Source organism: Ptychodera flava, chromosome 12, assembly GCF_041260155.1.
Source record: "Ptychodera flava strain L36383 chromosome 12, AS_Pfla_20210202, whole genome shotgun sequence".
Taxonomy (NCBI): Eukaryota; Metazoa; Hemichordata; class Enteropneusta; family Ptychoderidae; genus Ptychodera; species Ptychodera flava.
The window spans coordinates 33018858-33038142 of record NC_091939.1 but is presented as its reverse complement, the minus strand read 5'-3'; the positions used below and the strand labels follow the sequence as shown (position 1 = coordinate 33038142).

Genomic DNA, 19285 nt, shown 5'->3' with positions numbered 1-19285 from the left:
ACCTTGAAGTCACACCAGGTTACCATACTTTTCATGGAAGACCTACAAACTTAACATGACTACAGGTTGAAAACATAAGCAAGTATAAGTATGGAGGTGAAATTTGGCTGTAAAATAAACTTTTGATGTGTTTCTTGAGCATATAATGGCCCTGCATGCAATGATATTTTAATATGCGCAAAACTGTGTATGTAGAAAGACATATTTCATTAGAAATAGTGCTGAAAATGTCATTTCTGTTTGGAAATGAATAAATGAATCACGTTTTCTTTGACAGATCCATGTCCATGAGACAGGAATACTGATATTAATCTTCTTTGAAAAATTAATGCTTTTATCATGATAATGGTTTTCTGTTGGACTGTATACCTAAAAATGCTTTCATATATGTTGTTGTCTAATCATGAAAGGTTCTATCACCAGAAGACTGAAGACTTGTTGATGTACACTACCTATCACTCATATCAATTCCCATAGACCCCTCATTATTTAAACTATTTTTAAGACATTCTAGACAAACCATCATTTGGTCATAACACTTTCTGTACTGTAGTCTCAGTTGGATTTCTATCATTTTCCAAGATGACAAAAATTCAACAGCTTTGCCTCTTTTAGTGATAGTCATCCCAGAGTTTGTTCACCAGCAGTTAAACATCATTACTAACTCAAAAATACCCAGACACATCACAGCTTGTACGATGTATTTCACAAAGAGCACATTTATGGCAAGACACAGGAGACACATTTTTAATCCCACCAATAACCCCAAAGACACCACCCACAAAACTAACAATCACTTTTTTCTGTTTTTTGACTTTTGGTGATTTATTTGTACGGTTTGTTGTTGCAAAAAACAAAATGGTAAGTTGCTTAAATATGAATGAAATACCATCATTGATAAAAATTAAAGTGAGTTTTATCTGGAGTAAGCGGTTGTAGCTGGTTTAATCTGCACTGACCCTAGGTATAAATGTCATTCCATAAAGCTTTGTTTGTTTTCCTTTTTAAAGAATAATGCATGAATTCAAACAAGTAAATGCTTTTAATGCTGTAACTACTGCTATTAAGAACTGATATTTTATTAAATCATGTTCCTGCAAAGGCCATAAAATTCCAGGCAGACTTTGAGCTGATACTTATTTCACAGTTTAAAGTGACATCGTCTGTTTGTAACATTTTATTCAAAGCTGGCAGTCTATGTGTTACTGTGAAATTTTCAACAAATCATGCAAAATTTAGTGAAAACGATGGTTTGAAGGTGTTCAAAACTTAAAATTCAGTTTGCCATTGAAATGCAAGCACCTGAAATCACCATTAGATTTTTACAATTTTGTAAGTTCAGGCATCATAGCAAAATCAAATATAAATCTCTCATATTTAAAATAACATGTTGAATAGATACTACAAAAAGGCAATGCCACTTTTATGATTTCAGAAATGACCTATAATTTTAAAACAATGTTACAAAGTGTTGTCACCTTCTGTGAGTCAATGGCTCACCAAAAATTCAACTGTTAAAGGATTAGAATCATGCTTTTAATATGAGCAACAACTCCAAGTCTGCTGCAGAATAACCGTAAAATTTAACCATTACCTTTATACCTCCCCTTAATTGTTGATAGTATTTATTTTAATGAGTATTGAAGTCCTAGACTACATCCAGTAATTTTGCCGATAACAATGTGTGAATGTAAAAATTATCATTACACTCATCTAGGGCTCTAACATTAACTCATAAATTTCCATTCCAGTTCAAATATCTGTTGAAACATATTTGTAACGAAAAGACGCCTTCCTTGTTTTAAATTTCCACAGGGACAGCAGTCAGAGAAACCAAGATCCCAATGGAAGTTATGTGGATAGATTTCAGCAACAACAGACATTCAATAAACTGTACGGACCAGAGCAGGGTACCACTCCACGTCAGTCCAAACAGGCAAATATCAGTATACCGCCAGCTAGAGGCCTTGAAAGGAGAGGTAAGAAGAAATAGCTTGTACATCAAAAACATCTGAGATGTTTAAGTCTCCCTTGCAGAATGAGGCTACCTTCAGTTCAACATTTCTTTAACTGCTATACACTTTCAAATACATCATCTGATCCTGTTTTATTTTATATTTGAAAACACTAAATCTAATTTACTCAGTATTTAATTTTAAGTTCTGAATTTAAAATCTTCATTTCATTTTACATAATTTTTAGAAATATGATGTAATACTCTCATTCATGAAATATAATTTTCATATTCCTACCTTTTCATGACATGATTTCATAGCTTCTAATTTTAATTTTATTACAAATGCTCATTTCCCATCCTATTCTATCCCAACTATCTGTCTGTCTGTCCATCTGTCTGTGTGTGTCTGTACATAGATGAGAGCTCTTCACCTCCAGATAAAGGCCCGTCCCATTCTAAGCCTGCTCCAACACATCAACAGTCCTCTCCCAAACAACAACATCCAGCAGCTAACGCTAGGGCTAGTGATAAGCCTCATGTCAAAGGTCACGCTGAAAGAAAAGCTAAGGGTGCACGGGGTGAGAAAGGTAAAACGAAACACTTGCATCTGCAAATGTCATCTGCTGTAGTTATAAAATATTTCACACATTTTAAAATTTGTTACAGGTGTTATTCACAGATTGTAAATATCCTTATGCAGGTATATTCATTGTTGATCAAAAACATGTATGACGATACAAAGTTCATATGCTGTGGTGGAGGGATTTAATTTATGTCACATCAGCAAAAAGCGTAGGCAAGCTTTACTATGATAATTTCTGATTTCAAAACTGTGATGTAAACAGTGTCCTTATCACAAAGGAGTATTGTTTCAGTGTACTCAGTTCTCCACAGATTAATAATATCTATAGAAATTGACACAAAAATAACACCCAAAATCTTTGACAGTGAAGCTGATAAATGAATATGTTACAGATGATGGAGATAATAACAATATTACTATCAACATTTTTTTTTCCTGAGTAGGTGATCCATCGTTGGATGCAATCCCACCAACGCCAACAGCCACTCCACCACCAGTGAAATATACACCGAAAGGAACATCCCAGATGCTACAGAGTTCATCTCTAGATACTGCAAAGTCGTCAGCCAGTACAGGTAAGTTAAAAAGCTGCATGGTTACAGTTAAGGTAGAATACAGGTGAAATAGCTGTCAACAAAGTTCCATTGATCCGAATAAGTTATGGTGTGCCGCATTATGATTTAAGTTTCATCAGGTTGAAGAAGTGACGCAAATCTACTGTGATGTTGTTTGATACAGGACATTGGTGCACATCTCCTATCACCAGTTCTCTCTTAGGTTAAAAACTTTTTGAAAACAGCCTTTTATTGCGCATATAAAAAAGTTTATTCACCCAACAAAGTTACCCTTGTGTCACATGTGTCTTTGTTGTGTTAATTGTCTTGTGTTAAAAGTCATGTCTCTGCTCCATTCAAAAACTCATTAAAAAAAATCTTGTTTCATAGGAAACTGGAGTCAAATCAATGACAAGCTGCGACAGGAACTTCAAGAGCTTGATGGAGAAATAGAATACATGAAATACATGAACAAATCACAGGCCACTTCAGCAGCTACTGCTCCCAAACCAGCACCCAGGACACGGAAAAGATAGTGGAGGGAAAAAAATGGAATAATGTGGAGAACTTTATACTCTGGAAACTTTACAATTACTGGAGGAGAGAAACACTCAAACAAACACCAAACAGGTGGATGGTTTGTTTATTTGTTGCTTTAAAGAAACAAGGATATTTACTTTTTGATATTTTAATGCTTTTGAAAAAAGCTAGCAGATAGAAATACAAGAAAGGGAGAGTCATTTGAAGTCTTGCCAGAAGAGTTTGTGTGATTTTGACTGCAAGCAAAGGAGGATTCGGTAAATCTGTGAATAGGAACTGTCTGATCAACTGTACATCAGAAGTTCTGGACAGCAACTATCGGAGGAAACGAAGACTAAGAAAAGCAACTTCACACAGTTGACCTGACTCAAGGATTTTCAAAGTCCTGCAAAGTAGCTTAAGTTTCTTTGATGGTTCAAAAAGACCAATGATGGAAGTTGGTGACTTAAAACACTTCAACAATGGGTATGAAGTTACCTTAGACTCTATACATCAAAGTGTTTTAAAAGAAGTTTTCCACAGCGGTGAATGTATGATTCCATGCAGCAACATGTATGGTCAGTACTAAATGAATTTAAAAAAAGAGATGTAATTTGTCGTGCCTTCACGTCATCACAGTGCGTGTGGAAGCATTTGTCAAAAAAACTGCATAGAGGTGTTACTATGTGAAATCCCATTGCTATCACTGGAAATAGTATAGATATTTGTGTACAAAGCGTTTTTTGAGATAATATTTTATCAAACGGTTTTAACATATATGATGTACATAATGTTTGATATGTATATATATAATGTACATTTTACTGTTATGAAACCAAAGTTACAAGTTTTTTGCTTTTATGTTCATGTGATGTAGAAAATAGAAATTCATGGAACTTAAAATGGAATTTTGCTTTCTAGAGGTTAGTCTTCATGTGTCACAGGAAACACTTCTTACTCTTGATCAGTGGCAACTCTTATCTCTCCCCGTCCCGAGTTGCAAAAAAGGTGATAGAATAATTGCTGGGATGACTTAGAACGCTGACAATCAAGTCTTATTTCTGTCGTCAAGAAAAAGCTTTTGTGACAAATGATTAGAGTCCTTTATATAAGTTTACTTGAGTTTTGCTACTTACAAGGATGGTAACGTTTATTTCATCACCCATGACATAAAAAGTTTAACAACTTCGCATGTGATAAGGAAAAATTACTCAAAACGCCTCGTGGTTCAGGAACCAACTTTTTATACCCTCCAACCATTATTCCATCTGAAATAAAGAATGTATATTTCATACAAGGTTAATACGTTCCATGTTACATTTCAACTGTGTGTTCAGTCTACTGTAATCTTGTGTGTGCATTGGTTACAGTGTGTAGGCTTTGATACATTGATAGCAATGATAGAGTTCAGTCTTCAGATTTGCATGTACCATGAGAGTGGGACACTCATCAAGATGGTGCCTTTTATTTCTATGAATTTCCGAGCCATTTCCAAATGTGGTATTACATTGTGTCTTAGTACTGATATCATGTTTTTAGTGCCTCAAATCACAGAATTTGACAGTGTAGAGCTGAATAAAACAGAGAATGTGAAGAATTGAGAAACTGACTAGTCAGAACACAAGAGAGAGATAATAATCTGTGATTTTATTTTTCTGTTGACTGTAACAGAGATCTTTGTGTAATCGGATAACATTTAACCTACTCACCCCCAGTTTTCAGTAAACAGGTCCACACTTGCCACTGATAACAATGGGTTTAGGTCAAACCATTGTGGTGAAAGGGTTGAGTGAGTTGCTGCTCATTATACAATCATTGCATTTTGAAAAACATATTTCTGTGAGGCAATCAGTGAAAGCAATCTTTGAGTCCAAAGCAATAGTAATTCATAAAGATCTAACTGATGTATTGCTTAGAGTGTATAACAATCACTTCAATCCTATATTGTACTGAGGAGACATTCCAAACCGTCCAGAATTTTTGTCAATTTTAAATCTAAGAAAATGTTATTGTTGATTTGTGATCTTCACCATTGAACAATTTATTGTCAACATCAAATGTACTGTAAGTTGTAGGGTGAGTGACATAGCACAGAAATTCATCAGTTTCCAAAAAAGTCTGCCAACAGACTTTGAAGTTTGCTTTAATGTTCATGTCCTGAGTCAGACAAGTGTTGTTAATTAATACATAGCATCAAAGTTAAGTGTACTTCACATTTGATCCCTATCCATACTTTTACAGAGTGTCTACAGACAAACCACATCTGTTTGACAGCCTTGCCATTGCTATTGTAGTGTGGCACAGCATTTCTAAGTGTGTAGCATTTAATTTATAGAGTTAACAAAAATTCACATCAAGAGAGTGGAAGGCTTTACAGGTCCAAAATACCGGCAAAGAATTCAGAGAAAAAGTTGTGGAGTGTATGCTTTACATGACCATTTTTACAAACAATCTCCGTCCATTGTGTCATTTACTTTTACTGACTATCACCAGAGTGTTGGGAAAATTGTAATTGTTTTCACAAAAAGCCCTGTATTTATTCCTGCCATGATATTTTCAATCCATAAATCATTACTAAATATGAGTTTATGTTTGTTTTTCATTTTCCAAATCTATCCGTCAAATTCTCTTTATCTGCTATCTTTGTCTGTACGGAGCCAGACAAACTCTTTGAAATACCAAACCTTGGTTTTGTTTTCCATCATGTGAAATAAAACATTTGATTCTTGGTAAATTTCAGTGATATTCTGTCTGGCAGACTTTGTCATAGCTCTGTAAAATGAGGTAAAATGCTGCTTTTTGCTGTTTTTAGTAAAGTCATCTTGTCATTGGAATGTTCATTTACATCAATACTTTGACATTTAAGATAAGAAAAGTTGTACTACTCAATTTCCAATCTAACCGTTGAATGAATGGTTTTGGCTGAAGTGCTTCAGTACTTATCAGCTTGGTAAGATATTTACAGCAATGTGACTTGAAAAGTTTTGGAAATTTGGTTGAGGCTTTGTGCAAACCTTTCTTATTGAGACAGATTGTATGTTCTTTTGAAAGGTTGCTAGGAAAGATACGTATGCAGATATTTCATCTTTTCTGCAGTGATCAGAAAATCGCGAAGTATGACAAGTTAAAATTGTCTCTTCTATGTAAATTCCAACCATAGACAGGCAGTGATAAATATTTCAACACTTGTGGAACAATTTGAAGATGGCATTTAATCATCAGTTTTGACTGAAGGCAGTGTTTGCTGTGTAACAAACCATGAAGTACCTTACATGAGATTCTTCAAACCCTTGCCCTGTACCATACTGGTGATCTGGTCTTTATCTTGGCAAAGAGTTCTTCATTTAAACTTGTTTACATTTTTTTGAATGCCTTGTTCACATGTGTACAGTATTACCATCAGAGACACATCCCTCCAAGTATAATATGTCTTTCATGGCCTTGCAACTGATTCTTTTTACTTTTAAGATTTGAAGAATGAGAGAATGTGTAAATGATCGTGAACGATTTTTGCAACATCTTGAATTCAACATTTGGAATTCAAGATTTATACCATAGAGGCAGAGCCATGAATGAAGTATTAAAAAGTGCCTCTTTCTCAGTTTTATTGTTTGCCTCTGCAGAATGCACAGCTTTTACAATTTTTGTAAATCCAATATTTGACAATTGGAATACAGATTTTATGCTGTTTGTAAATATGTGAGAATTTTTTATGCATGCATTCTTGGCAACATACCATCAGCAGTATTTTAACTTTCTGGAGTTTTTTTGTTGTATAATATTTATGACTTTGACCATTGCCGTCCTATTATCTGTTGTGTTTTGTTTTGCCATCTTGTAATACCAGTAAGAAAGTATAAAAAAGATGTGAATGATGTGAATATTTCCAGTTTCCGAACAATGTAAAAATTCAAACTCAATTTGTATTGCAAGACCTTCATCATAAAGTTAATAAATTTATTATTTTTGACATGTTTAAAATTTGTTTCTCATGGCTTTACTTTGCTTCTGTAATATAAATTGCACCCTGTTAAATTTGATTTTGTTACACACCTCATCCAATCCCTGTGTTGTGGTTGGTTGCTTCTGTAATATAAATTGCACCCTGTTAAATTTGATTTTGTTACACACCTCATCCAATCCCTGTGTTGTGATTGGTTAATTTACAGTCACATGGTGTGAATCATTTTTGGTGCTGATACATGCTAAGAGGTAATTACTAGGAAAAGCTTCCAACCATGAATCTATGAATAGGTGGGACCAACAACTATTGATATGTTAAGCTGCATCAATGCGTGCTCACATTCGAGAATACATTAAGGAGATAGCAGTGTCAATCTGCAACAAAGTTATAGCAGAAATTTTTATACTTTTTTTAATGTGAACTGCAGCTTCATGTAGGTTGGCAGAGAGTTGCATCGGGTCAAATAATGATGGTGTCCTTGTCGCATTCTTGTGACATCTACATTACGTTTGAAACAACAACAACATAACAGATATGTTGAATTTTATTGGTCAACAACAACATGACTAATAAACATAAACAACAATACAAACAACAACAACCAGATTGCTGGGTCCCTGTCCCAAAAACAAATTTAAGGTTTTATCCAGCAGTTTCTTGCCGTCTCAAATTTTATGCTATTTAGAACCGGACAGCAAATTAAAAAAATACCGTCAATGATGCTGTACCTTCTCTAATGTGTGGCCAGGTCAGGTAATTGGTTGTTGGCATGGAGTTGTTGGTAAATAGTTGATGATGTAGGGGCATGAGGTGGGATATGGACCCAAAGAACCCAAAAGATGATTAAATACATCAATCAAAAAAATTCTAAGCTACAGTATAAACTGCCTAAAGATAGTTCAATGTGGGAAAAAGTTAAATAATTCAGAAATAAGAATTCACAGTCCAAAATAGTAATGACGCACTTCCTTACGACCTGAGTGCATGTGAAATACACAACCTGGCATCTGTAAATTAAATGTATACCAAGTGATCATTTTAAGTCACTTTTAACTGTTTTTAATGGATTTCCAAAGAGTCCTGTGAAAATGATGAAAAACGCTTATCTGGTCTTGTTAGCTACTATAGACTATAGTCTATAGAAGCTATTGGGATGGGTATCCGTCCGGCGTCCGTCGTCAGTCTGTATGTATGTATGTATGTATGTATGTATGTATGTATGTATGTCCGTTTGTGAGGCGTCCGTCCACTCAAATATCTTGAGAACCGCAGTACTTACTGATTTGATATTTGTTGTGTAGATGAAAAATACGATTTTGAGAAACTATTTTTTTAATTTTTTGATATTGTTGAAATAGGCAAATTAATGCCAAAAAAGGTGTTTTTGGTAAAAAATCTTCTTCTTCATAACCGCTGGTCAGACAGCTTTGTTATTTGGTATACAGGTCCCTAGGGGTAACCCAACTTAGACTTGTTCAAATTGTGATGAAATATGCAAATGTGTATTTTTAAGGAATTTTTTTGGTTTTTTTTGGTCAAAATTTGACTTACATTGTATGTAATTCTTGTACTGTATAAACCCTATCAATTCACCCAGAAAAAAATAATTAATATGATTTTAAATAATTGAATTAATTAGGAAATCATCAAAGCCAAAATAATTTTAGTGTAGAATTATCAGAAATTCAACTTTTTTGACAGTTCATAGTGAAATGCTTACCATCTTGGAGGATTAAAACATGTAAAGGCAACTTTCCTGAATCCCAACTTTGACATATTCTGAACCGTCATTTATTGTGCCCTGTATGTTATCTAAAAGAAATTGCTCAAAATAGTCAATAGAGATAGAGATAGAGATAGAGAAAGTTCTAATTTCCATTTATGGTTGACTTGGTAAGGATAAAATAAAATTACTTTTTGAGGAAAAAAATAGAGTGGTCAATTAAAAGAGTGGTCAAAGTGATAGGGTTTTTATGGTAAAGCTGGGCTGTATAAAGATTCCTCATGTGCTATTTATAGCAATTATGCAATCTGTGTAAACAGTGCAATGAAAGTGTAACATGATTCCTTATAATGCTTTTGATGACCTTGAAATCTTAAGTTTCAAACCTTTGCCTCTTCAGTGTGCTTTCTCTAAGTATGTACAGTCTCAACTTATTAAACAGAACTCACAATGTTAATCAAAGATATCCACCTTCTTCATCAATACATGTGTCACAAAAGGTTATTCTCTACATAACTCAACAGAGCTCTGTCAACTGTTGAGTTGCTTGTTCTTTCAAAACCGCTGGTCAGACAGCTTTAATATTTAGTTTACTTGTCCGTAGGATGACCTCAGTGAGATAATTTCATACAGTAAGGAAATACTTAATTTTGTATCCATGTCTATAGTAGCTTCAGGGACTTGGCCCTATGTTGTTTGTATAACCTCATGGCTGATAATTGTCATAGTATTGAAAAAAATTGAAAGTGAAGAAATTACTGTTTTAATAGGCATATTTTCCTTGAAATACATGACCGTGTAAAGAATATATGCTAAAAGTGTTTAAGAGTAAATTTCTTTTTAAAAATAATTTAATCTGTGACCAAAGGATTTTTATTCTTTGAGTTTACAAATTCAAACATTGCAATTTGTTCAATCATCTTGTGCAGTGCAAAATTTATAAAATGACTGAAAAACAAAAAAAATTGGCAGAATTACAGTCTTTGTGATGTAAAATTATGGGTTGACATCACGATAACTGTTAATCTGTTCAAAGTACTACTATACTATAATTTAAAAAAGAAAAGTCATGCAGAAACGGTAACATATATTGTCCGCAATGTGTGTTAATTTTGACTTTACATCAAAATATGCCTTTGCTGGATACCAAATATATAGGGCGAAATATTAAAATCAGCCATGTTCAGCAAAATCCACACAACAGCATTGATCGTTTCTAATTTGATTTGATTTGCTCATGTTATCCTTGTATGACAGTCAGTACAATATGGAACTTGAACACAACACAGTGAATAAGTATGCTGTAAATGAAATGGTGTGGCTGCATCCACATGCAGCAATAGGAGTGCCTTTGTCTCTCACCCCTCATTTCCAACCTGTCCCATCCCTGAAAAAAGTTTGGTCTTATATTTATAATGTTAATAATTTCTGTATTTGTTAAAATGTGCGCATCTCAAAAACTTTTGATCATAAACATTTTCATTTTTATAGCTGACCAGTCAGTTAACCTGTTTATATTGAATATTTGCGCATTTTTCCGCAGTATTTGACATTTTCTGAATACCTTCTTATTCAGTTTGTCATTTTCTAAAAGTTTAAATGCTCCATCGTGTGGTCAAGCTTTCCACAAGCATCAAATGTGGTACTTCATATAGGAGGGTCTGCCTCTAGAGGGCGGGCATCATGAATAGTGTTTGTTGGTTAATTCCTCCACGTAAATTTCTGATTGTACTGTAAACATTGAACATGGCCGACGTCCGATTTTCCTGTCTAAAACTTTCACTCATTTTCGTTCATATGACTCTGAAACTCCAGGAAACGATTGGGAAGAAAGGGTTATCTTGAAATATTGAGGTACTCGCCGATATTTTGCAAAATTAAATGAGAAAAAATGCAAGGAAAATGCCGACAGGCTTACACAATTACAGTTTTCAGACTCGGAGGCATATGATCATCTCTGCAGATTATGCAACAGGCCAAGATCACGTGAGGCCATGAGGGGATATCCACGCAACTCAGTACCAAACACTAGCGCTCACAGAGTGAGCAAACACAAAGTGAGTACCCCTAACGTCAGCTCAGTAGTCTGTAATAGATTGTAGTCAACTAAGAAACCTTGGAGAAAGGCTTAACACTGTGACTATGCCGCTAAGTCCCTTTTGATTTTTGTCATAGCTCAAAATCGTTCTCCACACCTCAACCTGAGCCATGAACACCCCCACCAGTTTGTGATATGACCCATCACAATGGCATGACGTCAACGGATCTTGACAGACGGAAGTCTTGACAGACGGAAGTACTTGACAGCAGCATACTGGTTTTCAACTCTAATACCTTCTCTGTCTATAAATAGACACGAGAAGGTAAAAAAACAGAAACCGTCACATTTGCAACTCAGTTTTTGTGCATTATTATATTAGTGATTTGCAGAGGTAATTATTTTGATGTTGTAAACGAGAAATTCCATGTCGTTTTAGGTATGAACTTACCCATCTGCGTAAATTACAGGCCACCCGACAGGAAAGGCCAATTTCACCGTCATTTATCAAAGAGTCCTCATTCTGTAGATTGTAAATCTACAAATCGAAGACTTTGGCCCACCCCTTTAATTAGTTACTGAATATACTGCTACGTTTGACATCAACTTTCGTTTTTTCTTCACATATGAACTTCCCGCTCTTTTTACTGTGAAGAAAACAGAGCCTACTATATAGAATCGGCTGGTTTAGGCGCTGGATATCGTAACCGGGGTCTTCGTTAGGGACTGTCAGTTTCTTCGGCCGGGGGGGAGCGGTGGATTATTTTTGCCGACGTCAAAAAGTGGCTGACCCCCCTATTCCAAATTTTTAAAACAGGGTGACCCCCCTATTCCAAATTTCGAAAACAGGGTGACCCCCCCCCGCATGCGACAACTGTAAAACAAAAAGTGGACACAAATTATATATATATATATATATATATATATATATATATATATATATATATATATATATATATATATATATATATATATATTATATATATATATATTTACATACATTTATACTTTAACAGTCATTCTATGTTTTAAAGAAATTGTTGACATGTCAGTTGTAAGATAGAAATTTCAAAGTGTCAATCTTAAAGTTTGAATACAGTACATTTTGAATGAGCTGTGAATGTATTTCACACTTTCTATGCTTAACCAGATGTCCTGAACTGTTGTACAGAAATGGATGTCAATCATTAATATCAAAGAGGAAAAAGCAGTAAATCAAAAATTTTGATGGGTGTTAAGACCTGCCAGCCATCCAATTGAATCTCCTTAGGAGCCATAGAGAGGCATTTTAGCCAAATCTGATGTGTGCAGTGTCTGAGATGACCTTTTCTAATTGTAAGATTGAAACCATAAACTGCCTTTTTTAACTGTTATTTTGGTCATAAAAAGCATCATTCTACAGAAAACCTGAGACACAAAGGAAAACAGTTGCATCAATGAGAACGTCATTGTCATTGTCATTTTTCTATCTTAAAATAAGTCACTGTATCAAATATATATTGTGAAATATTTGTGCATGTTGCTTTCTCATACTGAATTCTCATAGAGAGAACAGAAAAGTATCAGAAATTTGTCATGCTTTTCATATGAAATGCAGATTTCATAACGGTACACTTTCACTTAGCAAACATCAAGATATCTCTGGCATATATCTCTGATTTATTAAAGTATGGCGCCCGAAGGGCGCGGAGAAAAACATGAAACATCCTGATATCTCTGATATATATGTCTTGTATATTAAAGTAATGCACAGGAAGGGTGTGCTGAAAATGTCTGATATATTAAAGTAATGCGCTCGAAGAGCATGCTGAAAAATATTGAACATACAGATATCTCTAATATATGTATGCCTGATATTTTACAGTTTGGCGTGCTGAAAAATATGTCTGATTATTAAAGTTATTAAAGTTACGCGCCCGAAGGGGGCGCGTCGAAAAATGCAACTGAATGATGAAATTTGAGGCTGACACAATGCATTTTAGGCAATGATGAGCCTGTGTCAAAATTCAAAAACACACTGACCCCCCCCCCCTATTGGGCATTTCAAAAACATAGTGACCCCCCTATCACCAAAGTCAAAAACAGGGTGACCCCCCATGAATCCACCGCCCCCCCCCCGGCCGAAGAATCTGACCAGTCCCTAGGTGTGGAAACGCTATCTGCTGTATCTGTGTCGCATGTCGGGGTAGCCTGCGTCTATGCGGGTCATAAAAAGGTCAACTCCGCCACGGAAGCGGGGTTGACCTTTTGATGACCCGCAAACGCAGCTACTCCGACACTAGGTCTTCGTTTACAATTGAATACCTATACCAAATTTTCACAGAGAAATCTTTAATGTAATTTTCTAACTATACTGCAACGTTTGACATCCAAATTTCGGTTTTAGCTTCATATATGAACTTCCCGCTGTATTTTACATACTAATTACCAAATCGCCCCATTTAGAGGGAAGTTATCAAAAAGTCTTCGTTTCGTAGATTTGGAATAGTATAAAGTAGTCATTACGTAATCCACAAAACAAAGACCCTGCGATAACTTGCATCTGAATTCAATTGGCCAATTCTGGTTAAACTGACTTGATATTGTGTACAATATCATTGATATCATTATTGAAAAATGTACAAAGGCGTGCTGCTCGGTATGTATTAAATGGGTACAGTACTCAATCAAGTTCTGAGATCAACGGAGAAAAGAGTCAAGACTTCAGTACCTCAAAATTATTACATTTTAGATAAACAATGTAGATAGTGCGCCAGGTGTTTGCTTTGCTCTCGATGCTCTCTTCTCGAAGCGAAATTTCTCGTGTTTGTGGGACATTCTATGTACCATTGCTGGAATATCCTGTTTGTGAATGTATAGAGGTGGCATTCTGGTCTGGTGACTGGTTGTAGTATTTAGACGATTTGGGACATTTTCGGAGTGGTTTTCTGACTTGCAGTAGCAAGCCTGAAAGACAACAGACTGAGAGAGAAGCGTTACGTCACAAACAGGTGTGTTATTGCTATTCCACCAAGCTTCGATGTGAAGACTATGGGGAAGTGTCGTCGAGGTTAAATTGCTGTCAGGGTGATCTTTATCTATGCCCTAGTTGCAACAAAAAACGCTTTGGTAGAGTTGATGACAATACTAGGATGCGCAGCGATGCAAAAATTGACGTAAAGAGCCAACAACCAAAAGCAACAATGAGTGGTGTCGTAATCAACGAATCGTTATGCTTCATTGTGAACAAAATTGACCTGCTGACAACTGATATTTTAATTAAACTTTGTAGTGAACACTATGAGGAAGATCAGATTGAAAGTGCCAAAAAAGACTATTTTTGACCTATGTGGTAAGGACACTACACGGTATATTAAGAGTAAGGGGCACAATAAGAGACCCAACAACATTTTTGATATTTTGAAGTTGATTCATGAGACGGAAGAAGGAGATCTACCTTTTTTGTCGCGCAAGATCTTTCAAAATTGCCCCAATTGATGTTACATATATTGACGTGTCAGTACGACAGGAATAGGTCATCTGAAAACGTGCTTTGAAATATCGATAAGTAATAGTAATAATGGAGAATACCATTCAATCGACTCTTGCATGTGGTAATCGGGGTATCGAATTACCAGATGTCTTGATAGTATCTTGGGGGCGACTTGCAGCGATTTGAAAGCTTTTATCCAATTGGTTGGCAGAATCTCACCATTATATTGAATAATGAAAATAAACTCCCTAAGTTGCTGTGAATAATGACAATCGACCAATCAGATATAACCTTGCAAACACGCTGCAAGTCAGTCGGTATCCTGCGAGACGACTGACTGGACAGTAGAACATTCTTCGTTCAGTAAGAAAGAAAAGGTGAACTCCAATGCAGATATTGTAATGTCGAGTGCACCCAGTAAAATTCAACACCTGTTGACAAAGTTAGTGGAAACCAATCAGAAACAAGACCCAACTCTGATTTTGTCACCGTAGCACGACGACGTAAACGGCGCCATCAGCTTACCATTGGTACTGCAAAGGTTGACGAAAACTGTTCCATTAAAGTGGCACATGCTCGTCCACCCTTCAAAATATTTGTCACACGATTGGCTTCAACGACATCGGCAGCTGAAATTCAAGACTATGTTACACGATCATTAAAGATAGATGTAAAATGTGAAAAGCTGAAAACGAAATTTGACACTTACTCTTCCTTCCTTCTTGAAACCACAAGGGAGATGTCTGATCGAATCCTTAACCCTGCATTGTGGCCCGATGGTGTCCTCATCCGTAAATTTTACTAACTATGGGAGTTAAACTTGTTACATATAATTCTCGTGGTGCAAAATCATCTATTAACGCCGTTAGTGAATTATGAGAATCACATGACTTCATTTTAATACAGGAGCCATTGGCTCAGTAAAACGGAACTATCATTCGATGCTATCAAGGATTCACAACGACTTTAATACTAAAGGTGTTTCCGCAATCCAGAGTGTGATCATCTGCACCATAGGGAGGAATATGCAACTTCTACAAAGTCATTGTTCAGCAATTGCAGCTGGCCGCACAGTGTACCATTCCGACTTCTAACTCCAAATCATGGTTTGAAGTCCCAGGATGGAACGATCAAGTGCGTGATTATCATCACATAGCACGAGATGCCTTTAAAATTTGGGTTAGGCCTACAAGCGGAAAGTTCCGTGTCGGTCCCCATGATACGAATAGCTAGTGCTAAATTTAAGTTGGCATTTAGAGATTGTAAAAGGATTGAATAGTTGGCAAGGGCTGAAGTGATGGCACAGAAATTGTCGCAAGGCGATTCACGCAAGTTCTAGAATTCAGTGCGTTCCGGCACATTCACAGGCAAAGCGACTCCACTACCAATTAGTGTTGGTGGTTGTAATGGCCATGCGGAAATTGCTGATATGTGGAGGGCCCAGTATAAGTCATTGCTTAATTCAGTGCAAAGCTGCAACAATAAAAGTTATGTTACAACAGCTCTTGACAATATTGATTTTCATGATGAAATGATTGTCATTCCCGAGGAAGTAAGTAAAGCCATTGGAAATTTGGACAAAGTTTAGTACTATAGAAAAAGATGGCCTCTCGTCCAAGCACTGCATGCAAACCTTGTATTATGTAATGTAATTATTATGGTAATGAGTTTCTATTGTTTACCAAAACTTAAAGACTGATTTTGTATTTTGGAAAAAAATGTGCTTTAACTCGACTGGTCAAAAAATTTGCTTTGAAGCAACCTCTGGAAAAGAAATTACTACCAGGGTGGGTACCAAAAAATTGTCGCCATACCAATTCCCCCCCCCCCCCAAGACATCAAAAAGGCCACCCGTAAGAAGATTTCACGCGAAAGAATAATTTTTCCACGAACCATCAACGCCCTCATTGTGACAGCAGGAACACTTGATATTTTCAGAGCCCGAGTGAAATATGCCTTTGGAATGAATTGCCTTTACAGCTACTTCCACACCTGCGCACAACTAGCAAAGGTGACTTGTCTATTTCAATGAAATGGCTTCAAAGACTGAAAACAGACGAGGGAGAATCGAGCGGGAGGTTCACATATGAATGACAAAAAATCCGTAATTTGGATATCAACGTAGCAGAAGTTTAGAGTGATAGGCCAAAGAAATGCAATTTATATAAAGGAATGAAATAATGCAAATGTTTTATTCAATATTATATCATACCAGTATATTGATGGCGCAAATGCAGCGATCTGATTGCAGTGATTGGTCGAGACGTGAAAAGGATCGTGGTATATTCGCGATATACCATGGTCGGCACTCGCGCGAGCTTTCGGCAAGAGCAAAAAGCCTTTTCTGACGTTCCACGCCAGAATTTCAATATACTGTTATGATATAATAGCAATAAATCACACCCAGCGACGGTATACCACGAGAGTTTGACCAGTTCACTTCATATATGCACTCGCTATCGCTATAGCTCGTGCATTTTTGTCGTGAACAGATGGCACGCCACAGTTGCGGGGCCCCTGCAAGGAGGTCTGACTCTGCTTTTATGATCAGCACGGGTTATCCTGAGGTAAACGCACACTAATAAACACGAGAAGTCGCGGTATTCTAGGTCTCTGGTGTATATACATATGGTTCTACAACATGGAATACAGAGACGGCTCACTGCTAAGGGAGCATTAAGTTATTACGGAAGGGGGTGGGCCGGCAAAATCTAGGGGTCACCTTAATGAAAACTGTACGGGGGAGGGTCATGTATTTTTCAAACAGCTCAGGGGGTTACTTGATTTTCATAAGTATCCATCCCGTTAAAAAGCAGTTTCCGTGTACAAAAATATTCTTGGAAATAAAAATGATTCTCTCCGTTTTCATTCTTTGAAATCATTTCACTGTAAATCTGAATAAAAGTACATGCATTATCTGCCACATGAAGATCTTGCCTTGGCAACTCTATACAGACTTGTCTTCTTGTAAATTGAGTTCGCTGAGGGCAAATGAACAATTCCTATCAGCCTTTGGCCGAGGTAAGGCGATGATTAGGTGCAAGCTATATATTAAACTTATACGGGGTTCCCCTTGTGCTGTTGCATAACACTGCTGTTGATATCTGACCAGTTTTCAGGAAAGATATATACAAAACTTATCTAGATAAATAAACACAAAGGCTTGAATATAAATGAAAGCTTGAATGACTATGGGTTTTTTGTGTCAGTAAGCCACAAGGAAGAAATGCATAAATATATAAATATACCTTGTATTACAACTCTTAAAATAGATATATAATATGTGTACAAGAGTATTCCACTAGGGAACATGTCACTCTCGCCCACTTTGCTTCTCCTTACCCTGAGAGGTACCCAGGCATATGCAATCGCTATTTGACCCCTTCATGACCTTATATCCTGGCATTTTTGGTGACATGACGGAATTCCAAATGCGACATCTTCCTTTGAAAAAAATGCATCTTTGTCAAAATGCACGATTTCCCTCGGAAGAGAGGTGAGGTGAAAATGTTGTTGACCTGGTAGACGTATATCAACAGAAATACAGGATGTGTGGTCCAAGAAGGGATCACTGAAATGGCCATGTAGGTTTTTGTTCAATGCCTGTTGAGAAGTACACGATAAATTACATTTAAATTGGAAAACTATATTTAAATTACAACAACTTTTTGAACCTTTAGAGACTCAATATACCTTCTATACGAGATGCGGAAGAAGAGCAGGATCTTGGAAAAATATCTTTTCCACTGATGTTGTATATGCACTGGTAATGGCCAGTGTTATCATTCAAAATTGGATCAATTTTTACTCAAGAAATAGCTTTTTGTCATCTTAAAATGGAGTTATCAATGGGGGGAATGGGTAGGGGTGCACTTAGGGAGCGTTCAGTTTTTACGGCCTGGGGAAGCGGCAAAATCTTGTCGCCGGTGTTCAAAAAATATAGACCCCCCTGCATTTTTTGTGAAAAAAAGATGACCCCCCCCTTTGTCAGACGAAAAAAATTGATGACCCCCCCCCCCTGAAAAATAACCAAAACCCGCATGTCAAATTTACCCGCATGGTTTGGATTTGAACTCTGGTACGCGGCGCACTTTATTCGTGTAGCAAAGATGCCAGTGCACACACTTCTCAGCCACATCAATTGAAACGTCTCTTAATTTGGACGACTGTAAGGCAATTTTTAACTTCATTTCCATAGACAACTCAAGTCCATGGACATTGTATAAAGTAAACTTTATTGGAGTGGTTGGCCATGCGCCAAAGGCAGCCCTCCGGTTAAGAGGGTCATGGGTCATTAAGTATACTATTAGTCAACTTTATTCTAGTGGGCCACCAAAGGTGGCACGCCGGTAAAGAGGGTCGATCATGGCTATTGCATAAAGTAGACTTTACTGGACAGGGCCGCTGAAGGCGCGCGGCCATTACCATTATTCAGTGCGTGATCCCAGGGGTCCCTCAAAAATGTTTCTAATACA

General features: G+C 36.6%; 1 protein-coding gene across 7 annotated transcripts in view; it reads left to right on the top strand.

Annotated features, from left to right (window-relative positions):
• LOC139145677 (uncharacterized) overlaps nucleotides 1–7594 on the top strand; it is a 59329-nt gene extending 51735 nt beyond the window's left edge. For 3 of the 7 annotated variants that reach the window (XM_070716976.1, XM_070716975.1, XM_070716970.1), the window contains 4 exons: nucleotides 1816–1979; nucleotides 2374–2544; nucleotides 2984–3115; nucleotides 3485–7594. In XM_070716976.1, coding sequence (XP_070573077.1) covers nucleotides 1816–1979; nucleotides 2374–2544; nucleotides 2984–3115; nucleotides 3485–3630 — 613 coding nt within the window. In that variant the 3' untranslated portion in view covers nucleotides 3631–7594. The remainder of the gene's footprint in view (nucleotides 1–1815; nucleotides 1980–2373; nucleotides 2545–2983; nucleotides 3116–3484) is intronic. The other 4 variants (XM_070716972.1, XM_070716971.1, XM_070716974.1 and 1 more) reach the window with 4 other exon arrangements.
• The last annotated feature ends 11691 nt before the right edge of the window (nucleotides 7595–19285 follow it).